The 19,801-nt window shown below is 36.9% G+C and overlaps 1 protein-coding gene across 1 annotated transcript; it reads right to left on the bottom strand.

The window, feature by feature from the left end:
* Window positions 1-18,359: 18,359 nt before the first annotated feature.
* On the bottom strand, window positions 18,360-19,461 carry LOC149159785 (uncharacterized). The gene has a single exon (XM_089433554.1). It carries the CDS (start codon window positions 19,369-19,371, stop codon window positions 18,616-18,618), a length of 756 nt encoding a protein of 251 aa, XP_089289680.1. The 5' UTR covers window positions 19,372-19,461; the 3' UTR covers window positions 18,360-18,615.
* Window positions 19,462-19,801: the final 340 nt, after the last annotated feature.

Here is a 19,801-nt window from a genome sequence, read left to right as displayed (position 1 = left end):
ATCAAATCATTAGGAGGAGCATCATATTTTGTAACATTTATAGATGATACATCCAGGAAGGTTTAAGCATATCCTATGAAAGGTAAAAGTGAACTGTTTGGAATATTTCAAAATTTTCATGTTGTTGTTGAAAGAGAGACTAACAAATTGCTCAAGTGTTTAAGAATAGATAATGGTGGAGAATATTGCTCAAATGCATTTAAAGAATATTGTAACAGGTTTGGCATAAAGCATGAGAAAACTGTGCCTGGTACTCCTCAACAGAATGGTGTCACAGAAAGGATAAATCACACCATTATGGAAAAGGTGCGAAGTATGTTGTCCAATTCTAGTTTGGAGAAGAATTTTTGGGCTGAAGCAGTCAGGACCGCTTGCTACCTCATAAATAGATCTCCAACTACAGTCTTGGATGGCGATATCCCCGAAGAAGTTTGGATTGGTAAGAATTTGAATTATTCTCACTTGAAAATCTTGGGATGTGAACCATTTGTACATATTCCCAAAGAACATAAAACTAAGCTAGATGATAAATCTATGAAATGCATTCTTTTTGGATATGTGGATGAAGATTTTGGTTATCGTCTATGGGATCCAGTCAAACATAAAATTATTAGAAGCGGGGATGTTATATTTAATGAGTTAGAAATGTTCAAGAGGACTGTAGATGAGTTGGAGGTCAAGAAAGATATTGACAGGTTTGAAGAGCAGCAGGAAAACATCCCACCAATACAAGAAAATGAACAACAAACTCAGGAGCATGAAGAACAACAAGTGGAAAATGATGGACAACAAGAAGAAGGAATCTTGTAGGGACCTTTACAAGAGATTCAACCTTATAATGCACCACCACAGTTGGTTCATAGATTTTCTAGGCCTCATAAGTCTTCACAAAGGTATTCTCCTTCAAACTATATTTTGTTGACTGATGAAGGTGAGCCTAATTGTTTTCAAGAAGCCCGTAAAGTTAAGCACAGTGAAGAATGGAAGAAAGAAATGGAAGAAGAAATGAACTCTTTGATGGAAAATAAAACTTGGGAGTTGGTAAACCTCCCAAAAGGTAGAAAGGATCTACAAAACAAATGGGTTTACAGGATTAAGCATGAAGGTGATGAAAAGAATGAGAGGTATAAAGCAAGGCTAGTGGTGAAAGGTTTTTCCCAAAAAGAAGGTATTGATTTCACTGAAATTTTCTCATCTATTGTTAAAATGTCATCCATTAGACTCATTCTTGGTCTAGTTGCTGCTTTAGACTTCGAATGTGAACAGTAGGATGTAAAAGTTGCCTTCCTTCATGGTGAATTGGAGGAAGAAATTTATATGGAGCAGCCAGAAGGCTTCATAGAAAAAGTTAAAGAAGGCCTTGTTTGTAGGTTGAAGAAGAGTCTCTATGGGTTGAAACAGGCACCTCGACAATGGTACAAGAAATTTGATTCATTCGTGTTGGAACATGGTTTTCAGAGGTTGGAAGCTGACCATTGTGTTTATATCAAGAAGTATGATCAAGGAAAGTATATCATATTATTGTTATATGTGGATGACATGTTGATTGTTAGGGATGATAAGAATAAGATCAATAAGTTGAAGAAAAATTTGAGTAGCAAATTTGCAGTGAAAGATTTGGGACCAACACAACAAATATTGGGCATGCGGATTATGCGTCATAGGAAAAACAAAAGGTTGTCGGTTTCATAAGAAAACTATATCAAGAAGGTGCTTGACAGGTTTAATATGAAGGATGCCAAGCCAGTTGGTACAACCCTTGCAGCCCACTTCAAGCTGAGTACTGAATTATGTCCTAGTGATAATAAGGAGAAAAAAGAGATGAACAAGATTCTTTATGCTTCAGCAGTTGGCAGTTTGATGTACGCTATGGTATGCACACGACCACACATTGCATATTCAGTGGGAGTAGTGAGTAGGTTCCTTGCCATTCCAGGCAAACAACATTGATAAGCAGTGAAATGGATTTTGAGGTATCTCAAGGGTACTAGTAATTATTGTTTATGTTTTGGTTATGATGAAACTGTGTTGGAAGGATTTACAGATGCAGATATGGCTGTAGATATGGACACCAGAAAGTCCACTATAGGTTATTTGTATACATTTGCAGGTGTAGCAGTAACTTGGGTGTCAAGGCTACAAAGAATAGTAGCCCTCTCTATAACAGAAGCAAAGTACATAGCTGCAACAGAAGCTTGTAAAGAGATGTTGTGGATGCAGTGATTCCTAGGAGAGATAGGAATAAAGCAGGACAAGTATGTGTTATATTGTGATAGTCGGAGTGCCATTCACTTGGGGAAAAGCCTAGCGTTTCATTCAAAAACCAAGCACATTGATTTAAGGTACCATTGGATCTGGCATGTGTTGGAAGAAGAATAGTTATCCTTGGAAAAAGATCCATACAGATAGGAACCTTGCTGATATGCTCACTAAGATTCTACCACGAAATAAACATGAGTTATGTAGAGGCATGGTAGGGCTTGGTGTCACTTGATTCATGACTCTTATTTGGCTTCAAGTGGGAGAATGTTAAGTGTGAAGCCAACTTCATGCAAGATTCTGGATCCTTCTACACCGCCATTAGTTTCTAGATCTCCATCTAAATCACATGCAAGATTCTAGATACTTCTTCAGCCTCTATAAATTTTAATTTCTCTGGGAAGGAAAGCAAGCCAGGGTCTAGCCTGTTATGTAATGCAAAGTGATTTCTGTTTTCCAGTGATTGTTTTATCTATTCTGCTGTTTCTGATTGAGTAATCTTGTTGTTTCTCCATTCCTCTGTCTCTGAAATTATTCTTTGCTATTGCCATCCAAATCTCTAAATATAAATCTGCTGTGTAATGTATGCTCTGGATTAACACGTCCACCTGTTTCATGCTCTTATGCTCGAATAAGTATTGTCTTTATTGGTCTCAGAAAAAGGATTCCGGAAAATTGTACGATGCATTAAACATAAACGATATTTACTTTTGGTTTTCTCTTCTTTGTAGGGTGCCAGTTGGATTAGATTAGAACGAGAGTACTCTAGAGTACCTCTATTCCATGATGAGTATCGTGAAACATTTGATAGAGTATAAACGTTTGGTGAATTTGCAATTCATTGGCTGCCAAGAATGGGAAGCTTATGTAGTAGTATTTTACATAGGTGTGTTGAATCTAATGTAATTGGTGCAATCGGTGACAAGAAGCATGTTTTGAGAAGAAGGGCATCGAAGAGTAAGGAGGTCAAATTGATTGTTTCACCTTGGAAACTTCCCTACGAGAACCCTTACATGTAAGAGGAGGACATTGCGGTTTTTTATGGGGTTTCGAACCCAAGACATAGCTGGGGCCTGAAGCACTAGATCGAGATGCTATATCAACTCTTATTTGAGAAAATTGACTAGAAATTTCAAAGGTTTAAGCTAAAATATATATAGCCTAACGATGCACCATGTAACAGGTATATGTATTCAAAAGACGCGACATCTACTATAATAAACATGAACTAACATGAGCTCGTTGGGTTTAGAGAGAAACGCCTTGAACTTGTCATTGTCAAGACTTTTTATCTGGTGGATGTCACGACCAGTGTGAACAAACAAAAAAAGTCTCAAACACTCTTCCCTGAAGACTGCCATTAGTGAAGCACGAGTTTGAAGCTCGCTGGCATTCACAAACATCTTTAAACAATCCTGAAGAGATTAGAATGAATTTCAATAAACCAAGTTTTCGCCATATCAGATTAAATCTTGATGAATCTTTACGAAATTTCGAAATGAACCTTAATAAACATATCTGATCGAAATAAAATAATTTCAAGTAAGTTTCAAGATATCCCTTTCAAGCGCAGTGAATTTGAATGCAGTTGTATGATCTATAAGGAAATCGTTTCAAGTAAAGTGAATTTAAAAAAAATTCAAGCTGAATCTCAAGATAAAATTCTTTTGGGAATTCCACCTACAATATTCTATAAACTAAAATTTAAAAATTAAAATTCCACCTGCATTGCCTGTTGAAAATATAATTTCAATTGTGCAACAGTTGAACCATGCAGCAGCATGAAGACAATAACCGTGCGCTTCACCAAGGATCGGGAGGCAAAAACATTCCAAAAGTCAAATTGCAGGCTTAAGGATCCGCTTAAATCTCAGCCGTTGGATCTGGCCGTTCAACGGTCCAAATCGCATCGGTGTATCGGCAAGTTGGCATATCGGCGGGTTGGAGTATCGGAGGCAGACATTGGCAGTGATATGAAATATTGCCGATGAGTGATCGCCGATATCGCATCGGCGTATCGCAATGGAGAACTTACAAATGGGCTTTATTATTGTGCGATGAGCGATCGCCGATATCGCTATCGGCACATCGCTATCGGCGTTTCCAATGGAGCATGGGCCTTTCGCATACATATTGTCGCGATCCGATGAGCCGGACCCGACGGGTATTCAACATTTTGTTTAATGTTATTTCAGTTCCGTAAGCGGCCATTTTCCCGTGTTTTAATGTTTTCCAAGCATATGTTATAATATATTCCATCGGCGGATATCGCATCGGCATTTCGCTATCGGCGAAACCAAAGGTGCGGGGCTTTTGTATAAGGCATGTATCCGACCCGATGGATCGGACCCGATGGGTTTCCAAAGCCAAATTGTATAATGGTTGAAATCCACCCAAAAGCAATTTTTGTGTTTTGCAGCGTTTTTGTATATTTTCAAATATATGATGAAACAGAGGATCGGTCGACTGCGATATGCAATGCGACCCGAAAGGCGGACCCGATAGAAAAGTTTTGCATGCATTAACCTCTGAAGGCAAAGGGGGCAGGATTTCTCAATGGCGCGGAGCCAGTTAAAGCAAGTATGGAGCAGTACAGCGCAGCAGGCGACTGCTTTCAATTTACAGTATGGCCGAAGAAGGAAACAGGTTGCAATCCAACTCTTTCACATTGAATTTCTCAGCCACCGCAGTAAATATGCAACTCAGTCGAGGACAAGAAAGACAGCCTCGAGCAGTTCACAGCATGGGTCTCCACCCTCGTTCTTTAATTCGCTCAAATTTTGTATGTAATTAGTTTTATGTTGTTGAGTGTGTAGTCGGGTAGTTGTTGTCCGCAGAAGAGTGTGAGACTGTGTAGAAGCGTAGCAGCGCAAGTGTATGAATGTTTTTCGCAATACGCAGTAGCGTAGAATGTAATCGGAACTGAATGAATGGAGTAGCACTGTGTTTTCTTTTTGGTGAATCCCTCTAAGCAGAAGAGGAAGAATTTTGTATCAGGCTTTTCATTTTAATGAATATAGATCCTTGTTTATGGGTGTAATACTCTGTTCTGATAAATAATTTTTAGCCTTCCGCTGTGTGAAGATCCTGGAGAGAAACAGAGCATTGTTCTCTGTGTGCATTTTATATTGTGTTTTTGGGATTTTGACAGAAAAATCCCCAACAGTGGTATCAGAGCTAGTTCAGGCTCTTTGAAGGGTTCAAAGAAGCTGAAGGAGGGATTCTTACTGCAGCAACTTCTCCAGCAGAGCGAAGTCTCAAGCAAAAGAATCCAAGGTATTTTCCAGTGATTTTTAATACATAGTCAAGTATTGTAAGAATGGCTGGCACCAGCACCAGCAATAGCATGGGTATGCAGCTCCCACTATTTGATGGCAAAAATTATGACTATTGGGCAATAACAATGAAAGCCTTGTTTGCTTCCCAAGACTTATGGGAAATAGTTGAGGATGGTTTTGAACAACCAACAGATGAAAATGAGTTTAATGCATTAACTCAGGGAGAGAAAGATTTGTTGAAGAGCTACAAGAAGAAGGATTCAAAAGCCCTTTTCTTCTTGTATCAAGCAGTGCATGGAAGTGTGTTTCCAAGGTTAGCAGTAGCTAAGACATCCAAAGAAGCATGGAAAACTCTCAAGACAGCCTATCAAGGAATGGAGAAAGTGAAGACAACAAAACTACAATTGCTGAGGAAAGATTTTGAGAACCTGTGCATGAAGGAGTCAGACAATATTGACTCGTTCTTCACTCATGTAATTGGCCTGGTCACACAAATAAGATCTCATGGAGAGATACTTGAAGAAAGGAGGATTGTGGAGAAATTTTTGAGGTGCCTACCCTCAGGGTTCCATGTGATTGTCACCACCATAGAAGAGACAAAGGATCTCACAAATTTCTCAGTTGATGAGCTTCATGCATCACTGATAACACATGAGCAGAGGTTGAGTAGAAATGAAAACTCATCTCTAGAGCAAGCCTTCAAGACCCAGATGTCCTTTGGAAGAGGAAGAGGTCAAGGCAAAGGAAACAAGAGAGGAAGAGGCAGAATCCAAAACAGAGGAGGAAGGAACAGTCCAGCAAATGCTCAAGGAAGAGGCAGCAATCCAAATCAGAACCAAGGCCAAGGCAGCAGCCAAAAAGGAGGACAACATCATGCTCAAGGACAAAGGTATGAAAAATCCAATGTCCAATGTTATTACTGTAAAAAATATTGGCATCATGCCAGTGAATGTAGGAAAAAGCAGCATGATGTGAGTAATAGATCAAATGCAAATATTACTAGAGAAAATGTCAGCCAAGATAATGTGCTGCTAGCTTGTAATATGGCTGAAACAAATAGTGAAGATATATGGTTTCTAGATTCCGGTTGTAGCAACCATATGACAGGGAACTTAGCCCTATTTTCTGCTTTAGATCAAAGTGTGAAGTCACAAGTCACACTTGGGACTGATAGCAAAATTTCTGTTATGGGTAAAGGGGAAGTTAAAATATTTACAAAGCAAGGTGAAAGGAAAACCATAGCAGATGTCTACTATGTCCCTGGAATGAGATGTAACCTCTTAAGTATTGGACAGCTTGTCCATAAGGGGTACAATGTTTTCTTTGAGAATGATGTATGCACCATCATGGATATAGCACCCAGCAAAAGATGCATTGCTGAAGTGAAGATGACAAGGAACAGGATGTTCCCTCTTAGACTAAGAGCAGATCTGAAAAATAAAGAAGAAATTGCAGCAGTTACCCAAGAGGCTTTCCAAAGTGTGCCAAAGGATGAAAATTGGTTGTGGCATTTGAGATTTGGACATCTCAACTTTGGAGGTCTTAACTTGTTGAGCAGAAAAGGAATGGTAAGAGGATTACCGTTGATAGAGAAACCGGACAGCCTTTGTGAAGGCTGCATATTGGGAAAACAACACAGAGAAAGTTTTCCAAGCGGGAAAAGCATAAGGGCAAAAGCACCCTTAGAAATTGTCCACTCAGATTTATGTGGACCGATGCAAAGTTCATCTTTAGCAGGCAGCCAGTATTTCCTAACATTTATTGATGATTTTACAAGAAAGACTTGGGTTTATTTCTTGAAGAACAAATCGGAAGTGTTTGAAAAATTCCGAAATTTCAAAGCACTTGTGGAAAATCAGAGTGGGCTGCGCATCAAAGTTTTGAGAACAGACAGAGGAGGTGAGTATATCTCCAAGGAATTCCTACGGTTTTGCAGAGAAAATGGAATTCACAAGCAGTTTACAGCAAGGTATACCCCGCAGCAAAATGGAGTAGCTGAAAGGAAGAACAGGACCATTATGGACATGGCAAGGAGCATGTTGAAGGCAAAGCATTTGCCAAATGATTATTGGGCTGAAGCCGTAAACTGTGCAGTATATATCTTGAATAGGTGTCCTACAAAAGCTGTGATGAACAAAGTGCAAGAAGAAGCATGGAGTGGGAGAAAGCAAGGAGTCACCCACATGAAAATTTTTGGATGTGTGGCCTATGCACACATTCCTGATCAGCTAAGGAAGAAGTTGGACAACAAAGGGGAGAAATGTATCTTCATTGGATACAGTGAGGAATCCAAAGCTTACAGGTTGTATATCCCATCCACTAAGAAATTCTTTGTGAGCAGAGATGTTCAGTTCATTGAGGAGGAAGCTTGGGATGGAAGCATAGAGAAAACAGTTAATGTTAAAAACTGTTTGTCTCATGATGAAGATGATGAGGAGATCGCTGAAATACATCCCCAAATAGCGGCGCCAACACAAGGACAACAAGTGACACCCTCGAGGAGAAATGAGAGTGTTTCTCCAAGCACACCACAAGGAGGAAATTCAAGTGCATCTTCAAGCACTTGCACACCGAATGAAAGATGTAAGAAGTTCAGAAACTTGAGTGACATTTATAATGAAGGAATGAATTCCTTATTTCCCTTGTATTGTCATGTTGATGATCATATTCATTTCGAAGATGCAATTAAAGATAAGAAATGGATAGAAGCTATGGATGAGGAGATTAATGCCATAGAAAGAAACAAGACATGGGATTTGGTTGAGCTACCAAAAGGTAAAGAAGTCATTGGAGTCAAATGGGTCTATAAGACCAAGTGCAATGCTGAAGGAAAAATTGAAAGACACAAGGCAAGGTTGGTTGTCAAAGGATACAAGCAGCAGTATGGGAGAGATTATGAGGAGACTTTCGCACCGGTTGCAAGAATGGAAACCGTGAGAGCAGTGCTGTCCATAGCAGCACAAAACAAATGGAAAGTCTACCAAATGGATGTGAAGTCGGCATTCCTAAATGGAGTGTTAAAGGAAGAGGTTTACATTGAACAACCTCTAGGCTATGAGAAGAAGGGCCAAGAACACAAAGTTTGCAAATTGAAGAAAGCTCTTTATGGGCTGAAGAAAGCACCAAGAGCGTGGTACAGTAGAATAGATTCCTATCTACTGGAAAATGAATTTGACAAATGTGAGGGAGAACCCACTGTCTACATCAAAGAAAAGGATGGTAAGATTTTAATTGTAGTGTTGTATGTTGATGATGTAATTTTTACAGGTAATGATGACTACCTCATTGAAAACTTCAAATCAGTCATGAAAGAGGAATTTGAGATGACTGACATGGGCTTGCTGAGATACTTCTTAGGGATAGAAGTAAATCAAAATGAAAAAGGAATTTTTATCACTCAAGCAAGATATGTAAATGAAGTATTGGAAAGATTCCACATGCAAGAGTGTAAAGCAGCAATCACTCCCACAGTAATGGGATTAAAACTCAGCAAAGAGGACAGCAGCAAGGATTTTGATCCCAACTTATATAAGAGCATAGTTGGCAGCCTTATGTATTTAACTGCAACTAGGCCTGACATAATGTTTGCTGTTAGTTTAATTTCCAGATTCATGGAGAGGCCAAAAGAGGCACATTGGCAGGCAACAAAAAAAATTTTGAGGTATGTCAAAGGTACAAAAAGATTTGGCATTTTGTATACTTTTTCAGAAAGTTCAGATTTAGTTGGGTACACTGATAGCGATTGGGCTGGAAGTGTGGATGATCGGAAAAGCACATCCGGTTATCTTTTTCACATGGGTTCAGGAGCCATTTCATGGGCTTCCAAGAAACAACCAATTGTGGCATTGTCTACAGCAGAAGCAGAGTACGTGGCAGCTACAGCAGCGGCATGTCAAGCAGTGTGGATGAGAAGAATGTTGAGGAGCTTAGGCCAAGAGCAGGCAAAAGCAACAGTGATTTATTGTGACAATAGCTCAGCTATTGCCCTGTCCAAGAATTCTGTGTTTCACAAACGAACGAAACACATTGATACAAGGTTCCACTATATCAGAGAATTGGTAAGCAATGGAGAAATCAGTTTACAACATTGCAGGACTCAAGAACAGATAGCTGACATTTTGACAAAGCCATTGGATCAGAAAAGCTTTGAATTTTTGAGGAAGTGTTTGGGTATGATTGAATGCCCAACAGTTGAAATTAAAGGGGAGTGTTGAAAATATAATTTCAACTGTGCAACAGTTGAGCCATGCAGCAGCATGAAGACAATAACCGTGCACTTCACCAAGGATCGGGAGGCAAAAACATTCCAAAAATCAAATTGCAGGCTTAAGGATCCGCTTAAATCTCAGCCGTTGGATCTGGCCGATCAACGGTCCAGATCGCATCGGCGTATCGGCAAGTTGGCATATCGGCGGGTTGGAGTATCGGAGGCAGGCAGCGGCAGCGATATGAAATATCGCCGATGAGTGATCGCCGATATCGCATCGGCGTATCGCAATGGAGGACTTACAAATGGGCTTTATTATTGTGCGATGAGCGATCGCCGATATCGCTATCGGCACATCGCTATCGACGTTTCCAATGGAGCATGGGCCTTTCGCATACATATTGTCGCGATCCGACGAGCTGGACCCGACGGGTATTCAACATTTTGTTTAATGTTATTTTAGTTCCGTAAGCGGCCATTTTCCCGTGTTTCAATGTTTTCCAAGCATATGTTATAATATATTCCATCGGCGGATATCGCATCGGCATTTCGCTATCGGCGAAACCAAAGGTGCGGGGCTTTTGTATAAGTCATGTATCTGACCCGATGGATCGGACCCGATGGGTTTCCAAAGCCAAATTGTATAAGGGTTGAAATCCACCCAAAAGCAATTTTTGTGTTTTGCAGCATTTGTGTATGCTTTCAAATATATGATGAAACAGAGGATCGGGCGACTGCGATATGCAATGCGACCCGAAAGACGGACCCGATAGAAAAGTTTTTCATGCATTAAACTCTGAAGGCAAAAGGGGCAGGATTTCTCAATGGCGCGGGGCCAGTTAAAGCAAGTATGGAGCAGTACAACGCGGCAGGCGACTGCTTTCAATTTACAGTATGGCCGAAGAAGGAAACAGGTTGCAATCCAACTCTTTCACATTGAATTTCTTAGCCACCGCAGTAAATATGCAACTCAGTCGAGGACAAGAAGGACAACCTCGAGCAGTTCACAGCATGGGTCTCCACCCTCGTTCTTTAATTCGCTCAAATTTTGTATGTAATTAGTTTTATGTTGTTGAGTGTGTAGTCGGGTAGTTGTTGTCCGCAGAAGAGTGTGAGACTGTGTAGAAGCGCAGCAGCGCAAGTGTATGAATGTTTTTCGCAATACGCAGCAGCGTAGAATGTAATCGGAACTGAATGAATAGAGTAGCACTGTGTTTTCTTTTTGGTGAATCCCTCTGAGCAGAAGAGGAAGAATTTTGTATCAGGCTTTTCATTTTAATGAATACAGATCCTTGTTTATGGGTGTAATACTCTGTTCTGATAAATAATTTTTAGCCTTCCGCTGTGTGAAGATCCTGGAGAGAAACAGAGCATTGTTCTCTGTGTGCATTTTATATTGTGTTTTTGGGATTTTGACAGAAAAATCCCCAACATTGCCCAGACACACTTGAAATCAAAATTTATAATGAAATGGAGAAGGACAACTGAAATCAAAGTCTAGAGCGAAATGGGTCCCAAACAACTTTAATATTTTGTAAAGAAATATGGAAGGATTTGAACATTACACATACCAGCAAAGTGGAAGGACCTGAAACTACTCGGTAACATGAAAGACACAAAAGAATTGCGCAATTATTGCAGCAAAGCACTGTGAATAAATGTATTGTAAATACGATGAAGATAAGCTTGTTCATGTGACCTTCGCTATTGCGAATGAGGGGGTTGGAAGCTGATAAGAGAAACATATAATAGAATATGGCGCGGACCTTCAAACTTTGATGAGGAGAACTGAGTCGATACGATGAAAGGGAAGGGTCGAGTCCATGGACTGTCGAAGAGGACATGTAGCTTATTGGTATTATAAATTTACATGGAGAAGGACGCAAAATCTTTCTTGTTGGAGCACCTGGTCAGTTCAAACATCGTCCACACTTTTATCCTGCTCCATCCAATTTACACTTTTGCCTTGCAGCATCGAATCGATTAAACTAAAATTAATTTTTTCCTTTTTTCTCTTAATTTTGACATATGTTTCACTACGTTATTGTTGGTTTGTTGAAATCCGGTAAGTATCATAATTGAAAGGTAGTGGCAAGAGTTAGATTATTGAAATACAGGAAAGGTGTCATGAATTGAGAGGTTGTGGCAAGACTCCGTTTATGACGAACAAAACGTCGTGGCGACTTTCAAACTTTGATGATGAGAACTAAGTCGATAATCCATTGAGTGGTGGGAGTATCAAATTTTTGGAGATATACATATTTTTTTTAAAAAATATTTTTCAAAATTTTGATAAATTAAATGGTTGGTAAATCTCCATAAGCATCAAAATATTAATTTGGTATACATTTTATATGGTTAAAAATTAAATCATAAAAATACACTAAATTGTAACTTTATTATTATTATTATTCTTACAAGAATTAATAGGCGAATTAAACCTATGAGATGTAACAATATTCTTAACTATGGAAATTCACTCTCACGTTACCATTGTGATTTTTAATCCGTAAATAGGTTTTGTTACAATACCATAAGCCAATGCCATCACTTACTAATAACACATGTCCAAAAAATTATAACTCATATTTATAAGACACATGTTTGTATGACTTTTTTTTAATTAATCAATTTAATTGAAAACCCCAAAAAGACATATATTTTTGTAGTAAATTTCAACTTTTGATTTGTGATTATTACTATGTGATAGATGGATAGAGAAAGAAACACACAATAACACAATTTGTTGTGAGCTTTTAGTGCTTAGCAAATTATATTGATTTAGTTGGTTGAAGCTACATGATTAAATAAACTCAAAACCTCTAAAAATAGATATGCTAATCTTAATTCACATACACATGATTGACACTTCCTAAATTACAACTTTAGCATGATTGCCACATCGTAAATTTAGTCTATTTATAAATTGTCCAAAATTACATGCTAACTTAATGTCACTTGGAATAATAATCTCCAACACTAAAAATATTCTAATTTATTATGTCTAAATTCTGTCTTTACCATCTATCTCATAATCATTAATAATTAAATTAAAATTATAAATCCCTATTCCAAAATAAAGACAGCTATCCATATAATTAAATATCAATTTATATTAATTTAAAAAATAAATTAAATCGCAAAAATAAATTTAACTAAATGATTATATAAAAAATAAAACCCCTATTTATATAATTAAATATCAATTTATATTAATTTAAAGAATAAATTAAAACTGGAAAATATATTTAGGCAAATGATTATATAAAAGATTAATTTAAAGAATAAATTAAATCTGGAAAATATATTTAGGCAAGTGATTATATAAAAGATTTGAGATGCAAATGTGCAAGAACAAATCCTCACGTGAAAACCTCTCTCAACACCCTGATCTGGAAAGATATAAAAGGAGTCATCTACAGAGGTGGAGGAATTGCCCAGATGACCAAAAGTGGTTGGAATTTGGCAAAAAAATTTCGAAAAATCTTGTAGAGGCAGTGTTTGAATCGTGTTTTTGATGGTGGAAATAGATTCAGCACCATCAAAAACGTCTAAGACACCTAAAATTTTGAAATTTAACAACTATAACTTGGATTTACAAAAATCTTTACCAAATTTTCTCTGACCTGAATTTCCATAACTTTCCAGGCAATTCATCCGGCTAATTAGACTACAGCGATATAAAATGTCGATTCTCCATTTAAATTTGGAATTCTTTGAAAAGCAACACATGGAGAGCTGTTTCTGGCTGCGTGTGCAGTCAGATGCTCACGATACAGGGAAGGGACGGCAGCGCCTAACCAGCCATATATCGCGTATTCAATGCACCCGGAGATGCACGCGACATAGCCCGTTAACACGCAAATTGCCTTTTTCTATTTAGTGACGAGTTTTCAAATTCGTGTGTTAACGGATTATCTCGCGTGCATCTCCGAGTGCATTGAATACGCGATATATGACTGGTTAAGCGCTGCCGGGAAGGGACTACATGCTTATCACCGTGATTTTGGGCAACCACTCCAACTATGAATTTTTAAAAGGTAATCAAATATTTAAATTTTATTTAATAGCTTATAACATGCAAAGAGGTGAGACTATAGGTAAAGGTAGCCATTTCATTTCAAACTCTATTTAACATATAAACAAAACTATACAATTGATGTGAAACCGGAGGGTTATCACTTATCTTTATAATCGATTACACGACACATCACAATCTTTTACCATCATTTAGGAAGAGAAAGTTTTGTCAGTACCACTTTTTCAATACGTGTGCACCACCGTTACGGCACTCGAAAGCATCAACGGCCTCTCCAACAACACTGGCGGTTTTGGTGTCCCACTGTAATATTCCGATGCAGATGTTACTGAACTCAATCGGATAAGGGCACCGCCCAATCAGAATGGAGGTACTGTTCAAGCCGCAGTAGTAATAACTGTACTTACCAAGTTCCAATTTAAATTAGATACCATACCATAAAAATTTGAATAAAATTTTTTTAATTCGGAAAAAAATCCACGGTATATATTTTAAATTGAATATATATAATTTCTTTTTTTCAAACAATGACATATTCCGATTATTTTTTCCTATTTTATTTTAAAATTTAAATAATTTCTAATAACTTTAGATAATATAACAGCCTTAAAAATATAATTCACTCTTAAAAAGCAAAAATAAAAATCCAAACTTACTCTTTCCCGCAAAAATTTAAAAATATAACATGTTTTTTTAGTATTTTCAAAATTCATATTTAATAAATAAATACATATTTAGAAAATTGACATTCTAAACTTATTTATTTATTATATGTTTAAAAGTGAGTAACAATTTACTTTCTATCATTTTTTTCTTCTTGCTTTTTGGGTTTCCTAACTCTCCAAAATTCTACTTTCTTGTCTTTCCAACCCTCCAAAACAAAAATGAAATTGAAAAAAAACTTTTTCCAATTTCACAATTGTTTTTATTTTCCTTATTTTCCTTTTTAAATACACACCTTTTTTTTTTAAATACACAATTTTCTATAGAGTAAGAACTATATAGAGTAAGAACTATCCAATAATCTTGAATAAAACCACCCAGTAATCCTGAGCAAAGCGATCAAGCTACGTCTCCCAACTTGCCTGGCCTTTTAACTTATTAGAAAAACACTGTTATGCCTTCCAGCTTATTAGAAAAACACTCTTATGTTAAAGTATTCTCTTAGGTTAAAATATTGCTTTCTTTACGGAAAACTGTGAATGAACCAAATCGAATCCCCGAATGTTCTCCCCCTACATCCTAACATTCAAAAAAAATGTGCATTCCATAAGACATTTGCTCAGGGTCGCTTGTGTTGTAAGATTGAATATGATTTGAAATTCCAACATGGCATTAATAATATTGAATCTGATCCAAAATTCCAATATGGCATCTAAGAAATTTATTGTGGTGTTCAAAGTATGGATTGCAGAGTAATTTATTCCTCTCATCCGGTTAAAAAATGGATGTCAAGTATCCTTCATATTTAAAAGGCTTTAAGGATGGAGATCATTATCAATTCTAAGAAGGAACTATGGAACTATTATAATATGTTAAAGCTTAATGTAGTCAATCATTTTCGTGCCAATTCTCTCTTTTAATTGACCCTTGAACTCCTAAACGTGAAACGTGAATGAAATTACCTTAGATTTGGGGCATATTGATGGCTCTATTTAAAATTTCACTCCTCCTTCATCGTTTTTCATGCTAGTTTGACTTTGCATCTTTCAAATTTTTCCTTCAGATCTGCTTGTAGCAGATAGAAACTTTCCTCTTCTAAACTTTCTAATGTCTAAAGTAGATTTTTTATTAATAAAATGTTTATATATATATATATATATATATATATATATATATCATTTTATACTTTTTAATATGTGAGACTTTATACTATTTAATATGATTTAGGTATTGTTTTATAACATTATAATAAAATTATATATATATATATATATGAAAATTTGAAAAAATTTAAATTAATTTAAAACTATTTTAAATTTATTGATTATTTAGATAAATTAAATTTCTCAATATAATTTTTTTAATATAATATGAAATTAAATAATAATAAAAAACAACACATTATAAAATTTGGTTATATATATATATATATATATATATATATATATATATAACAATTAACTAACTATTATTATTGTAGTAAATAAGAATATGTGTGTGAGACTAGATGAACTAGCAACTACACCATGCATATAACTTCTAGGTGATTATACAAACCCCTTGAAAGTTGGGGATTTGAAAAGTTTGGGATTTTAACATAGAATATCAAGGCCCATAACACTTTATTACCATGGGGATCACTAATTAGGTTGTCTCCCAAAGATAATAAATAAATAATTTAATTTAATATTAATAAAATTAAATATATTAAAATAAATTTATGTTAATTATAAATAATCAAAATATTAAAAAGTCAATTCCTAATTTTATTTTTATTTTTATTGAATCAATTAGAAAATGAAATAAATTTATATTAACGTTATTTTAAAAAAATATTTATTTTCATATTATAAAAAAGTTATAATATCTTCTATATAATTTATATGTATGCATTGTACCTATCTTGAAGAGTGGGAGTAAAAACATTCCCTCCAATTATCTAACTATTATGATTAGCTCCATTTTACCTAGGTTGTAAAGAGTTATTTTGGAATAGAAGACTAACCTATGGCTAGAAATCCATGATAAATAGTTAATGACTAAGCTAGCTTTTAGAGATATCATTCAACTATGGATCACCTTCTTATTCTCAATATCAATGGAGATGAGTATCATGATAATAAAACTGATCTACTTTCTTATTTCATTGAGCCTATAAAAAAGGTTAGAGGAGCCAGATAATAGTTCCTCTTAAGCTTAGTGACATTGTCAGAAGGTTGTATGAGAACATTATTTCCAAGCTTAAAAACAAAGAAAGTTGGTCAAAAGTGACAAGGATGCCTTTTGTCCCCTCCCATTCTTGGTAATACATTGATCAGCTAGAAGAGTGTTTGGAAGAGGAAAATTGTGTTTATCCCATGTTCACTAGTATAGTCATTACTTTTCTCATTTATGATAATGATATTGTTCTGGTACAAGATGAAAATTGAAGAAGATTGACAATAAAGAATAGAGAAAACCATATCATAGCGCATAGAAGACTAAGATAAAGAGCATCAAAGGTATATATCATAGAATATGGAAATGGGACTATGGTCAAGAGTGAATTGAAGATTATATATTGTCACAAGTATTGGTTAAGGAGGAGTATCAAAGATTGACATGATACTTGCAAATAAAGAATAATGTATAAATTATAAGATGGTTCATAATGATGTCCATCCATCATATAAGTAAGGAAGAATTATAGATGAAGAGAAATAAGATGTGTTAGGGATAAGAGAGATTATTATAGATATAGTTATGCATATGGTTGTTATTATCACCTATTGTTAAATAAAAAGACCACGGAATGATTTATTTAATAAAATTTCCTCTTTAAGTGCTTTTTACTATAAACCCTCTCCTTTGCTTCATATTTACTTCTATGTATTTGTGAGAGTTAGTGCACATTGCCAAAAAGTCAATTCCCAAATACCAAAAAGTATTGGCCCAATAATAAAGTAAAAAAAATATAAAAAAATAATACCATAATTACCCAAACAAAAAGAATATAGAAAAATAATACGGTAATTGACTAAACACCATTAATAACCTTCTAGTCTTAGCCACGTTGAACCGTTAATTGCAACATGATGTAAACAAGAGAGTATCTAAAATTATGTTGAATGAGGGTGAGTGGTATCTTCCCCTCTATTGAGTGGGGTGTTAATGATGGTACACCCTCTCTCCCCACTCACCACTCTCCATGTTTGTCACTCAGTGAAATTTCCACATAAATTAAATTAATATGATTTTATAAAATATGTTAGATTAAAAATGTTAAAAAATATAACTTGACTTTTTGCACGAGAATTTTCTTTTAAGATAATTGTTTTAACTATTTTCTTTAAAATAATATAAATTTATTTTAACAAAATTAAATATATATATAATTATATTTATGTTACCCTATCTTATTTAAAATAAATTTTATTTATTATTTAAAATAAATTATGATTTCTCCCATAACTTTGTCATGGAGTGAAGTTAACATTGTCATTCTTATAAACTCAAAAAAATAAAAATACCGCGATGCCATTGAAGTAAATAGTGAAACCAACCATGTAGTAATATGAGTGTCTACCCTATAATTTTATCTCCTCCCAAATTTTCCTTTGCTTTTTTTTTTCATGTTTTGAACATGAACTTGTATGTATTACATCAAACAGTTTTGATAATTAGATATTTATATGTGAGGTATCTTGACCACTAATTATGAGAATTCTGATCTCTGTGTGGGAACACGATGCATGTCAATGTGATGCCTCCGGCCGTAGTATCGTTGGATAAATATGTTTTTGAAAATGTTAAAGCACGAGCAGTCAACGTCAAAATTACAGGTTGAAGAACCCAAGCAGTCACTATGAAAATTCCAGGTACAGACTACGTAATTTCTTGCGATAACAAACGACATAATTCGTATTTCCCTACAAAAGACAATAAAACATTTTCTTTTGACAAACGACCATATTCATTAAATCATTTCCTTAACAAACAACCATATTCATTTGTACTTGCAAAGGCGAAAGTACGGTTGCTGACCGGCATAAACATATTTTTAAGCATCCCAGGGCTTTGTAATATAAGTGCGCGTTATCATATTACGATGCAAACCATATTATAATGGAAACCATGCAACTATTTTCGCAAACCTAAAAGGTTTTTTCTGTTTCCCTACCTCTTTGAATTTAGTATCTACCACCAGGAGCTCCTCCATTACTGCCACCATTTCCAGCACCGTAACCGGAACCAGAGCCAGAACCGTAGCCCGAGCCGCTTCCGTAGCCACTGCCGCTACCAGAACCACTTCCGTAACCGCTGCCTGAACCAGAGCCGCTGCCATAGCCACTACCCGAACCAGAGCCGGCCCCGTATCCGTTGCCGTTGCCCGCTCCCTTGCCATCCCCGGAGCTCTCCCCATAGCCGCTTCCTGAACCTTGACCTTGGCCGCTTCCGTTGCCTGCCCCGAATCCAGAACCACTTCCGTAACCGCTGCCTGAACCAGAGCCGCTGCCATACCCACTGCCCGAACCAGAGCCCGCCCCGTATCCATTGCCGTTGCCCGCTCCGTTGCCATCCCCGGAGCCCGCCCCATAGCCGCTTCCTGAACCTTGATCTTGGCCTCTTCCGTTGCCTGCCCCGGATCCAGCGTAAGAGCCGGCCCCCGAAGCAGCGCCTGAACCGGACCCTGAGCCAGCGCCAGAACCTGAGCCTGAGCCTGAGCCAGACCCTGACGCCGAACCAGAACCACTCGCACTCCCACTACCGCTAGAACCGCCCAAGCCCAAGCCCAAGCCCAGGCCCGCGCCAACACCTACGCCGAGACCCAAACCTCCGCCAAGGTCCAAGCCCAGGTTGCTTCGCGCCACACGGCTCTCAACGATAGCAAAAGATAACAGAAGTCCGGCCATGGCGGCGAAAAGGAAGAGTTTGTGGTTCGACATTGCTTACCAAATCCACGCTGCCCCTTACCTTATCTTATAAATTCTTTGCAAATGCACACCACTTAGTAAAATCAAGATGGAACTGATAGATTCTAGTATGTGAAACGTGGAATGAGCCAGAGGCTTTTATAGAGTTAGCGGGATCCTCAAATAAATCACTATGTGATACGTGTCAACTTCTGCGTATGTGCTTTGGAGGCCTGCACTAACCGATAGTGGGGTGTGACTAATACACACTGAAGGAGAGATTGACTAAGCCTACATGCAAGGTGGTGCGACTCTGAAAAAGTGAAGGATATGGGATGAAGTAAGTTGTATATTTGGTGCGGTGGGGCGGCAGAGCATTGTCTTTCCATGTCGGCCACGTTTCAACCGTGCATACAAACTTATTTGCCACTGTGCTGTAATGCTGCTCCTATAAATGGCGACA

This window comes from Pinus tabuliformis, chromosome 5_2 (assembly GCF_031772625.1).
Source record: "Pinus tabuliformis cultivar Carrire ecotype Pingquan chromosome 5_2, CPIR1, whole genome shotgun sequence".
Classification (NCBI taxonomy): Eukaryota; Viridiplantae; Streptophyta; class Pinopsida; order Pinales; family Pinaceae; genus Pinus; species Pinus tabuliformis.
The sequence above is the reverse complement of the archived record's forward strand: the minus strand, read 5'-3'. Positions and strand labels throughout refer to the sequence as shown.

Excerpts from the sequence above, each read along its gene's own strand:
- LOC149159785 (XM_089433554.1), bottom strand. The coding sequence starts at position 19,371 with ATGTCGAACCACAAACTCTTCCTTTTCGCCGCCATGGCCGGACTTCTG.